At 40.3% G+C, this 12,021-nt stretch overlaps 1 protein-coding gene across 1 annotated transcript in view; it reads left to right on the forward strand.

Annotated features, from left to right (window-relative positions):
• Window positions 1-12,021, forward strand: part of LOC124718713 (protogenin A-like) — a 416,220-nt gene that overhangs the window by 327,508 nt on the left and 76,691 nt on the right. The window contains exons 7-9 of the mRNA XM_047244333.1: window positions 2,382-2,541; window positions 5,653-5,910; window positions 10,466-10,621. Coding sequence (XP_047100289.1) covers window positions 2,382-2,541; window positions 5,653-5,910; window positions 10,466-10,621 — 574 coding nt within the window. The remainder of the gene's footprint in view (window positions 1-2,381; window positions 2,542-5,652; window positions 5,911-10,465; window positions 10,622-12,021) is intronic.

The following is a 12,021-nucleotide window of genomic DNA, read 5'->3' on the forward strand; positions in this document are numbered from 1 at the left end:
ATTACATTTCATCTTCGGTGTTTGTCCAACCATTTTTAAATTCATTAATCCAAAAGTAAATGGTCTTCAAAGGTGGTGCAGAGCCTGCGTGAACATCGTCCAGTTCTGTCTTGATGTGTGCAGCAGTCAACCCTTCAAATGAAAATATGTAATAACAGCACGAACCTCAGTTTTCTCCATTTTCAAGCGCAGTCAACACACTGATGAATTCAGATGGCTTTCAGCAATGAACTAGATGCTGTACAGTGTTGAAATTCTTGATACGATCCTTGGAATAATCGAGCAGATACAAAAAAATTACCAGACTAATGAAACCACCCTCGTACACTACCTGGCAAAAAAACACTGAGAATGTGACAGGGAAGCAAAATGGAACATCACTGGTTCATAAGGTATGTGATGCTGCTTCATTGATTACAAAATCGAGTCAAGTTTATTAAGAATTTGGCAGTATGAGCCAACTTACGGGTATCACATTGCAAACCCATCTGACCTGAATCCGTGCAGTGATTCAGTTGGGAAGGATGTCATAGAGCTGTTGTTTCCTCTGTCAAGACAAGCTGGCCCACAACTGTTGTAACTGATCCTAAAAATCGTGAAAAGTGGCAGCATGATACTGTCGTTCAATAGGTAAGAGGTGAGGCCACAAGATGTCTGTGGCGTACTGTTGTGGCGTCAGAGTTCCCCCAATCACTGCTGTCCGTGACCTGATGTGGTACCCGATGACTTTCTGCTCTGTGACACTAGGAGTAATGCTATTGTGCATCTTCAAAACACTGGAAGAATGTGACTTCTTACTTGGCACCACCATATTTGCTGACTGCGGTCATGAGAGGTAATACAGTGCCATGATTTGTCACTGAACACAGTGCAACTTTATTTGTCAAAAGTCTGTTCTTCCCGATCACATTGTGATCCAGCCTTATGGAGTGTTCATTTGTGCTGTTAATATTTAGTGGCGTGCAGATTGCCTGTAATGTCCCAATCTGTGGTATAACTCGGTCAGTACAGAAAAATGTCACTGCCACAGAATTTAACATCAGCTGTGCCGATGACAGTCTAATTGTGTACTATGATCCTATGATCTGTTATCAGCAAGACCTTATTAGTCTATGAATGTTAGACAGAGTTCACATTTGGGGTATTAGGCTGGCTATAGCCACCTGCATGTGAAAACTGCACTCATGTTTTACCATGTCATATTATTTAATAAGCCCTATTTGTGACAGGCTCGATCCTAGGGTGGTTTTTGTACTGGAGTTGGTGGTCTATGAGAATAGTATTAAGTTAAATGTCATTTATTGGGTGTACCGCTTCATTAAGGAGCCCAACACCTTATAATAGCTGTTGATTCAAATTTGATAAGCATTGTTCACATTTGTGTGGGATATAAGCATTTGAAATGTTTTAGCAGAGGTGTTCAGTGTTGTGAAAATTTGGTAATAATTGGTAGCATTCAGCACACTTTAACTGTACTTCACGCAACACAGTAACATGTTTTGAGAGATAAAGATCTCGACAACAGGTTGGCGACACTCAGTTCGTGTGAGTAAAACTCTAAAAACGCATATCTGGCATACATGAAACGAAATAGGACATGTTGGAATATGTGCCACTGTCTATCAGTTGCTATGCCTGTGCTACCATTGTGTAAGTGGAGATACTGACTGATGCACAGTACGAATCCATCAGCCACGTACTATTCCCTCATTTCTGAAGATACTACTTGCATACTGATTATTACAATCACCATTACATTGACGATGTACTAAATATTCAATATTGTGTATCTGCATTAAAATAAATCCAAATAGCTGTTAAAAAATCTCATTCACTGTCATGTGCACATTAAGGAAAACTGTTGTATTACTCGTTGTGAACACCTGTTTCTAGTTTCACCAACAAGTCCAGCTTTCTTCCCCTCTTCTTTGTATGCAGCATTTTTGTTTAGGGGTGGCATGTTTTGCACATACCAGCAGCCAGCTATTTCTTGGGATCCCTTAGCCTGAAAGCATATTCGTGTTCCTCATATATTTCTGATGAGCATAGAAGTGGACAATTTCGATGTAAGATCCAGCGTGTTTTATTTTATGAATTCTGCAAGTGCATTGTTAGAATTTTTTATGTTCTAGACATATTACCTGGGTATCAGCACCTGCTGGTGAGAACAGTGTCTCTAGAAATACAGCATTGTACTGAGTGAAGTACATTTAAAGTGTTACGAATGCTTACAGTTTGTTGCTGACAGAATATAATAACCACTATCTCACATCTGACAAATGGACAATATTTGAGTAGCTTGTGTAAGGTGCTATGAGTGCACGTGACACGTAAGGTAAATCAGTCAAGACAGAATGGCGACATGTTGTTTCTCTTTTCAGAAGGTGACACTGTCAGTTTGGCAGGCGCCGGAAGTGCGAGTGAAGCCACCCTCTCAGAGCTTTCCTGCCGCCAAGACTGTTCGCTTCAACTGTGAGGCGGTCGGGGAGCCCAAGCCAGAGATAGTGTGGTTCAAGGACGGAGTGCGGCTCCACATCAATGGTAGGTTCCACTTCAAATACTGCTGCTGACTGCATGGTCACAGGACACTTCACAATCTTCACTGACATCAGGCTACACCATAAATGAAATAGCATATTGGCTTCTTTGGTGCAGTTGGCCACTAGGTTCAGTTGTGCTTTTTGGGTACAATTGGATACTTGCTTTGAGTTGGCCGTTTGAGTGAAGTTGGCTACTCCTATCATGACAAAGTGCCACTTGTCACATTGATTGTCTCTGGCTGCCTCTATCTTTTGATTCTGTTGACAGTTGGTATAGACCAATACCAGTTAACACTTTGATGTGTATTATTATTGTATCAAATGAAGATAAATTGTTAACTATGACTGTAGTATGCTTGGTTGACACTCATTCCCAGTTCCCACAAGGGCACTCCCTCCCCTGCTATATTTAGTTTTTACATGGCAAAAGACTGAAGAATGTGTGTGCATTATGCTGTAGGGTGAGGGGATGGGATGGGCAGGAGAAGGTATTGATTTCCTGCATCCTCATGCATTTGTCTCCCGACTGCCCTGGTTTATTAATTAACTAAACCATTTGTTCAGTTTACTTAAATATGTAAAAAATAATGGTTCTGTTTCATGTAGTGGAAGTTTTGAGCCTGCACTAAGAGTTACAGAGCTCACCAAGATTTTTTCAGAAAGTAAAATTTCCTAGTTCAGGTAATTCATTAAGTAAAATGTTATTTTAGTAAAAGTATCAGAGAGTTTACAGCTACAGGGCAATAACACTGAAACTTGGGAATAATTACAAAAGCACAAACATTGTAGAATATGATTAATTTTGAATAGGAGTAACTTTTGAAATATTTAATTTTCAGAAAAAGTAAATCATTTGTTTGAAGGAGCAGAATGAAGGTTTTCCAAACGTCAGTACTGAACATATGTCAATACTAAAACAAACAATTATTAGCAGAGTCGAATTTTGAAGTGCACATGGTTTGAGTGAGTCATAAATTTCAAATATTTGTTTGAATAAAATACTTCTATGTGAAATAAATGCAATGTTGCTGCCAGCAGGCTGTAAGCTATATGGTGGATACTAACACTCAGAAAATACATCTGGAATAAGAATTTCAATAAGTTGTGTGTGATGATGAATCTTTTCTGTGGTTAATGATAGACAGTATTGTCACTCAGTAAAAATACTTTCACTTTTTTACAAAACTGACTGAAATTAAAAATCTCAAACAGGACACAAATAATGTACTACCCGCTATATCAAATGAAGTATCGCGCATTTACATAAACACAAGTCATGTATATGAGATCGCATACTACATCAAGTGACCTATATTGGGTACTTTATAGACACTAGTATCAGCTGATTCAATTGTATAGATTTGCCTATTACATCTCAATCTGGAGTGAAACGTTAAATATTGCTGAACAGTAATGTTGGGGGTCATTTAATATTTTATTAACTCCGCTTTATTTGCTTCCACACAGCTATCTAATTACATTTATAGAAAAACATCACACGTCTTACCAATCTAACCTCTAGCCACATACAGAGAGATTTAAATTTTTTGCATCACCTCCCATGAAATCTTTGCCCTCTATATGTGACATTAGTAGAGATGATAATCTTCAAGCACACTCTTTATCGTCAGTAAAATATATAAAGATGGAAAATGTGAATGTCATTTTAAGTCAGTAAACTGAGAGGATCACCGGTGTTTTCGTGTAAAATGAAAGAGCAGCAACCGCTCACCCGTAGCGGACTGATGTGCGGTGCACAGGAAGATGTAGCACAGAACAGCACTCACTCTAGCTTTTAAACTCTGGCTCTTTTCCTAGTAAAAGTACACTCATGCCATAGCAGTGAGACTGATTATTGTGTATGGGTTGTTGCGAGCAGTTGCCTAGGCAGATGCAGGTGACAGGGTGCAGGAGGTGAGTCTTTCAACAGTTAGCTGCACAAGACAGAAGGAGCTCAGAGGGTAGAGCATATGGGAGGGAGGGAGGGAGAAGGCAGTAAACAGTCTGAACGGGAAAGGAGTGATGTTGATAGAAGAGAGAATGGAAAAGGTGAAGGTGAGGCAATGGGGAACAGGTTAGTGGGGGTTTAGGCTACACAGATTGTGAGAGTGCAAGATTTACTGGAGACGCAGTTCATACTTGTGCAGTTCAGAGAAATTTGTGCTGGAAGGGAGTATCGAAATTGCCCTTATAGGAAGTAGCCGTCGAAGATATTAGTGTTGTGGTGTGCAGCATGTTCAGCAACTGGATGGTGAAGTTTGCAGTTTGTCACAGTTTCACACTGGCCATTTGTGTGAGTAGACAGAGAGTTCTGTACAGTGTAGCATAGCTGATATGTAACATACCTGCTTTCAAATGCGACCCTCCCTTTTATAGGGTAGGAGATGTCTGTGAGTGGACTGCAGTAGGAGGTGGTGGCTGGGTGTACGGGACAGATCTCGCACCTGGGTTGGCAACCAGGAAATGACCCAGAGGACACAGTACTGGGAGCAGAATTGGTATAGGGATGGATGAGGTGTACAGGTAGGGTGGGCAGCAGAACACGTCTTTGGCTGATATCGGTAGGATTTTGGGAAGGATATCTCATCTCGGGATGTGACGAGAGATAATCAAACTCTGGTGAATAACACGGTTGAACGTTTCAATGCCAGGGTGATACGGGCAATCAGAGGAGTGCTGGTCATGTGTGTGTGAGCTATGCCTGCTTGTGTGAATGAAAACGTGTTTCCTTTCCCAAAGAAGGCTTTGGGGGAAAGGTAATGTGTGTGTCTTTTCATTGTGCCTGTATGAAATTCAGTGTATGATCTTTACGGTGAGTAATAATCTATCTTTTCCTTCTGTTGTTTACATTTCATTTGGTTTTTGTAATAGATGTTTATCATTTATGGAAATTATAAACCAACAAAGTACATTTAAAATCATGAAGTATCATCCCCCTAAATTAAAATGTATGCTGTTTATGAAATGTCGAACAATTCTCAGTGCTCAAATTGACTGGTACTGTCTACTAGTGCTAAAATATAGAACATACTAGAGTGTACCTCAGTACTGCTACTCAACAGAGTTCTTCAGTATTACCGCATTATCCAATGGCACGCTCCACGTGTCGCAGGCCGAATGAAGCAGAGGGGTGCAGAACTGCTGATCGCGACGACGCAGATGTCCGATTCGGGCCTGTACCAGTGCGCAGCCCGCAACGCCGCGGGGGAGAACTACGCCGTCGCCCGGCTGTCGATAAAGTCGCCGTCACGCATCGACCCTCCGCGCGGCCTCTCGTGCCGCACGCTGGCCTCGGGTGGCATCGAGCTGTCCTGGAACCAGCCACCCGGTGGCAACTTCACCGCCTTCACTGTCCACTACCTGCCCACAGGTCTGTGCTGCTGCTGCTGCTGCTTAGATATCTTGTTCTGAGTTAAACTGTACACTAATACGGCATCGGAAAGAGCTTCCGATAGACTACAAGTAATGGTAGGATAAACATAACTACTCACCATATGGTCAAAGCTTCGACTAATTGACATATGTTAACAAGTTTCCACATCTATGTATGTACTCTGCAAACCACTGTGAAATACATGGGAGAGGGTACTTTCCATTGTATCACTCCTAGGGATTCTTCGTGTCCCATTCACATACAGAGTGTAAGAAGAATAATTGCTTGAATGCTTCTGTGTGTACTGTAATTAGTTGGATCATGTCTTTTTGATACCTGAGGTGAAAAGTCATTGGGGGTTGCAGTGTATTCCTAGATTCCCCATTCACACTGATTTTCTGAGGGGTAATAGAATGACAACGGAAAACTGGCCACAACAGAAGCACAGAATGGTTCCATTCAAAGGTAATCAGCATACGCATTATGAGATTTATCTCACTGGGAGATGATACAATCAGTTCCTCTTTGGTAGTACACAGTCTGCCGCAGGTGAATCCACAACTGAACCTGCATGAAACAGACAACCACACATGTCTTCAAGCTGCCAATGATGTGAAAATCACATAGTGAATGATCAGGGCTGTGTAGAGGATGTTGCAGTGCTTTCCAACCAACAGTGTGGATGGCGGATGTTGTCATGCAACACTATGCTTCCATCTGACAGCACTCCTGGGCATTTTGATGTTATGGTACATTGCAGTTTCTGTGAAGTGTCTTCATATCACTGTGCTTTGGTTGTGTTTCCACGCTCGACGAACTCAACAAGCAGAGATCCCTTTAGTCAAAGGTAGAGAGCATTGTGACCTTACATGCCCGAGGGAAAACAGTGAAGCCATCAGTGGAAATATCCCACATCTCCCCAGCCAATAAAATCCAAAGCTGTCCACAAAAGTTCTCGTAAGGTCACGATGACCTCTTCCTTCAACTGCAGGGGCTCCTCTACTCATCAAGTTCCTCAATGTGCAGTGCTAGGAAGACACTTTGCAGGAACTGTGACGTGCCATAAAGAAGATACACTCAGGGAGGGAATCATCCTGTTGCACGATAATGCCCTCCCCCACAGTGCCAACTGGACAAAAACTGCACTTCAATGATCTTGTTGGGGAAACCGCAACATCCTCTGTACAGCTCAGATTGTTCAGTGTGAGATTTTCACATCATTGGTTGCCTGGAGCAAGATTCAGTCAGATGAGGAAGTTCAAGAGTGTGGATCCGTCAGTGTTCGACCACATTCTACAAAACAGGAATTGATTGTCTAGTCTCCCAAAGGGATAAATGCCGTAACACATTTGATGATTATTTTTTGAATGGAACCATTCCATGGTCTCGTTGTGACGGGATTTTGGTTTTCATTTTACTGCCCCTTATATCTGAGCCTGCCAGTTGAGGTATGTCAACCTTTCTGTGACAGTCTCCAGTGATTCAAACAGATCTGTGACGATACGCAGTCCCATTGTTAATGTATGGTAAATCTTCCCTGTTAGTCCTACCTGGTTCCACACATTTGAGCAGTATTCTAGGCTGGGACACACAAGTGTTTTGTGAGCTATTTCCATTGCAGAGTGACTGTATTTTTTGCAGTATCCTGCCGATGAACTGAAGTCTGCCACCTGTCCAATCCACTTTTTTGAGTCATCAGTCTTGACTGGTTCTGATAAGGTCACAAGGTCTTGACTGATTTGATGCGGCTTGCCGTGAATTCCTCTCCTGTGCCAATGTTTTTATCTCACAGAAGCACGTGCAACCCACATCCTCAATCATTTGCTGGATGTACTCCCCTCTCTCTCTTCCTCTGCAGTTTCTACCTTCAACAGCCTCTTCTAGTAATATGGAAGTTATTCTGTGATGTCTCAACAGATGTCCCATCATCCTGGCTCTTTTTCTTGTTAGTGTTTTCCAAATATTCCTTTTTTTCCAGTTCTGTAGAGAACCTCATCATTCCTTGCCTTATCAGTCCATATCTCCCCTATCATTACAAATTGTTACACGCAGGTATTTGTACATGTTAATTATGACTCCTTGATGCTGTACTCATAGGATACAATGTTTTTCTTATTTTGTGAATTGCACAATTTTACGTCTAAAGGGTGAATATTTTGCAGCTTTTTTGAGATGGTGATTTATTGTCGATAATCATATTGTCTGCAAGAAGTCTGGAGGTTAGTATTAATATTGTCTGTCCAGGCATTAATATACAAAGTACACCTGCAGTTGTTTCTATATCTGTTGATAACTCTCTGTCCAAGATGACTAACAAGAAGCCTTTAATTCAGTCACACATTTGGTGTAATGCTCCATATCACTGTACTTTTGTTGAAAACATTCCTGTTCTTTCATACAGTTCTCTTCTACAGAAATAATTAAGACTATAAACACATGTCCATTGTTATTTATTATGTATATTTTCTGGTAAGTAGCTCCAGAGTATGACATTGCATAAAAGAACAGCAATGTTTTCAATCTCATTTCTGTGCATGTAGGGCACTCAGTGCCTCAAATAGATGGTGAGGGTTCACCTTTACATATTGCATTATTAATTTCTTGTTTTTTTTTTTTTTTTTAAACACCTAAGAATTTTTTTAAAAAAAGTTGCATAGCAGCTAACTGCATCAATTATATCTTGTTTTTAATGATGGGAGTTTACACATGGCTATAACACACACGTAAAAATAACTATATGCCTGAAGATGTAGGTGCCAATCCTTAAAACAGTCTGTTCTTTGTAATAAAATGTGACTGAAACAACAAATTGTTTTGCATCATAAAAAGCCACATTTTTTTTTACAGGTCTACAAAACAAGGAATAAACATGCAGCCAGTACATTAAAAGTATTCAATTTTTTTTGTAACATCTTCTCTACCTTGACCTCTCAGAAGTCAGTTTCTATTTGCTGTAAAGCAGAACTGTTTACTTCATTGCAGATACATAGAAAATACTACTAGATATGATAGGAACATCACTTACCTGTAGGTAGTAATGGAATTGATCATTGATACAAGTCACTGACAACGTCTTCAACTGTTTGTGAATTGTGACCAGTTCCTCCTGTGTCCACAGACAGTGTGCATATGCTTCATCTATCCTACTACTGAAATTCAAATGAAAACAAAATGTAAACAAAACCAATGAAAACAAATCCTGTTGCCTACCAACTGGCTGCTCAGCAGTGTTCAAACCATCTGATGTGGCACTGCAATCGACATGAATCCGCACTATTGAAACTATGATACACACAGATTATATACAGTAGAGCAGGAAATAGCTCTGGTGTCTTTTTGATAGTACTGGTGGTGATGTTAATAAATGATGTCACAGAATGAAAAGTACAGGATGCTGTACAAACACTAGTTCACTGTAGCTAAAAGCACAGCAAACAGGCAGACAATTAAAATGTTTTTAAAGAATCACTGATTTGTCAATTGTTGATCATGATGGAGGTGAATACTGTCAATGAGTGGAGAAATAATGAAGTTCAGTTGTTGATATTTATTTAAAAGTGCAGCCTGCTCCACGTGACATATGTAAAGGAATTAAAGACTCTGGGGCTTTCTCTGCTAAGACCAGAAGTAATTATAATTAACTGTCACTGAAAACATGGAGTCTTCAAGCTAAGTATCGCAATATGCTATTAAGTTTTAATATATCGCAAAAAATCTCAAAAGCTGAAACTGCAACTACACCTGTATAACTTGTGTCAACTTTCATCTATAATGAGAGCAGCAGCTTGCAAACGTGATTTCAGCAAATGAAAAAAACTGCTTAAGGTTGAATATGGATGAAGGTAAAATGTCAGATGTAGCTGTCTTGTTGATAGAATATGGCTCGGTTGATGAACTTGACGTCAGTGACAAACGTATTAGTTTGCTTTGGTTGTGGAAAGTGTGAAGTAAAATTTATTTTCTCACCTCTTAATTGTAGACCTTTTTTTTTATTTGTAATTAATATGAACCATTAATTTATCAGGGGCAAATAAAATTTGTTGTTTTTTATACATCATAGAGAAACCAATATACAGTAGCTACTAACAACAAGAAAATAACGAAATTTTTTTTTTTTTTTTGCTTTCAGTTTCTTAGCAATTTACAATTTATTTACTTGAAAGTTACATTTAATTTGTGGCATATAGTGTAACTGATTTATTAATATTTGGCAATATTGTTTCATTTTTATTAAACCTACTTATAAAATTAGCTAAATCTGCTTGAAAAAATTGCGGGAAGGTAGTTTACAGGGTGGACAGGCAGGGTGCAGGATGACCTCAGTATGGCTCTGTTTTCAGTGTTCATATTTAGTCATTAGTTAAGCTTTATAGGTTCATGGTGTATGTTAACTTCTGTTGCCGTAAATAGATAACAGCTAATTATGATGTTGATTTTGTGATGCAGAAAATGATACATTCATTTGCTGTACTGCTGCACAAATTGGAAGTACGTGTGCACCACCATAAACTATTTGCTTACCTCAGCCTCTCCACGCTGTGTGTGTTTGCAGAAGGAGGGGAGGAGACACAGTTGGTCACAGTCAATCAGTCGATACGCGTGGAGGACCTGCAGCCGTTCACCAACTACACCCTCTACACGCGCGTCTACTTCCAGCGGTCAGCCAGTGAGGAGTCGGAGCGAGTCATCTGCCGAACTGCGGAGGGAGGTAAGGTGGCTTTGAGCAGATCCCATTTATTTATTTAGTGAATGCTATAAGATGAGGTATTATTATACAGATAAAACCAATGGTAATAAATAAAAATTGGTAATATATGAAATGAAAATATTTTATATGTGAAGGGATCAGTGAAGACAGTACTAAACCATAGCTTAGCAATGATTAATTTGATTGTGTTACCTGTTGTTCCAAAGGCATCACATGGTGGCAACAAGTAGCTTCATTTGTAGAGCTACAGGGCACGGTCTGCTATAAAAAATGTTTTGTCTTATTGTATTTGTGACCGTGTCCTTGAATTTAACCATGCGCATAGCATGCAGTAACTCAAAATACACTCTTGTGGGTTAGCACTTTCTTCCACTAACCTGTTCATATATGGTACGGTAGTTTATAATGTTAATTTCTTAATCCAGTCGGCCACATCCGTAGTCAGTGTCAGTAAGGTGTTTGCATTTGCCCAGATGTGATGTTTGTCTCACATGGTGTCCTGTGAATCACGGGTGAAGGGCAGGGGGCAGGTTTCATATTCCTACACTTTTAGGAAGAATTTGACACCATATTCCTCTGCAGACTGTTTACAGAGGTCTGAACATACAGAACAGATTGTCAGATACACGAGTGGCTTGACGACTTTTAAGTAATAGAACCCAGTACATTGTTCCTGATAGGAAATTTTCATCAAGGACAGAGCTGTTATCGGGAGTGCCCCAGGGATGTGTGATAGGACCCCTCTAGTTCTTTGTGCAGATAAATGGTCTGGCAGATAGTGTGAGCAGCAATCTGTGATTCTTAGCTGGTGGTGCTGTCATGTATAGGAGTGTGTCATCTTCGTGTGACTGTAGAAGGATACAGGATGATTCAGAATTTCTCTTTGGTACTATGAATGGCAACTTGGTCTAAATGTGGAAAAATGTAAGTTAACGCAAATGAGTAGGAAAACCAAAAACAACCCTGTAATGTTTAGCCGGGTGGGGTGGCCGAGCTGTTCTAGGTGCTACAGTCTGGGACTGCGCGACTGCTACGGTTGCAGGTTCGAATCCTGCCTCGGGCATGGATGTGTGTGATGCCCTTAGGTTAGTTAGGTTTAAGTAGTTCTAAGTTCTAGGGGACTGTTGACCTTAGAAGTTAGGTCCCATAGTGCTCAGAGTCATTTGAACCATTTTTGTAATGTTTGAATACAGTAATAGTGGTGCGCTGCTTGATGCAGTCACACCAATTAAAATTTGCTTGTAATGTTGCAGGGCGACACAGAATGGAATGGGCACGTAAGGTTGCCAGTAGGGAACGTAAATGATGGACTTCATTTAATTGGGAGACTTCTAGGAAAGCATAGCTCATGAGGCCACATAAAAAAGATATGTGTTAACTATTCTCAAATACTGCTCAAG

This window comes from Schistocerca piceifrons, chromosome 10, assembly GCF_021461385.2.
Source record: "Schistocerca piceifrons isolate TAMUIC-IGC-003096 chromosome 10, iqSchPice1.1, whole genome shotgun sequence".
NCBI lineage: Eukaryota > Metazoa > Arthropoda > Insecta > Orthoptera > Acrididae > Schistocerca > Schistocerca piceifrons.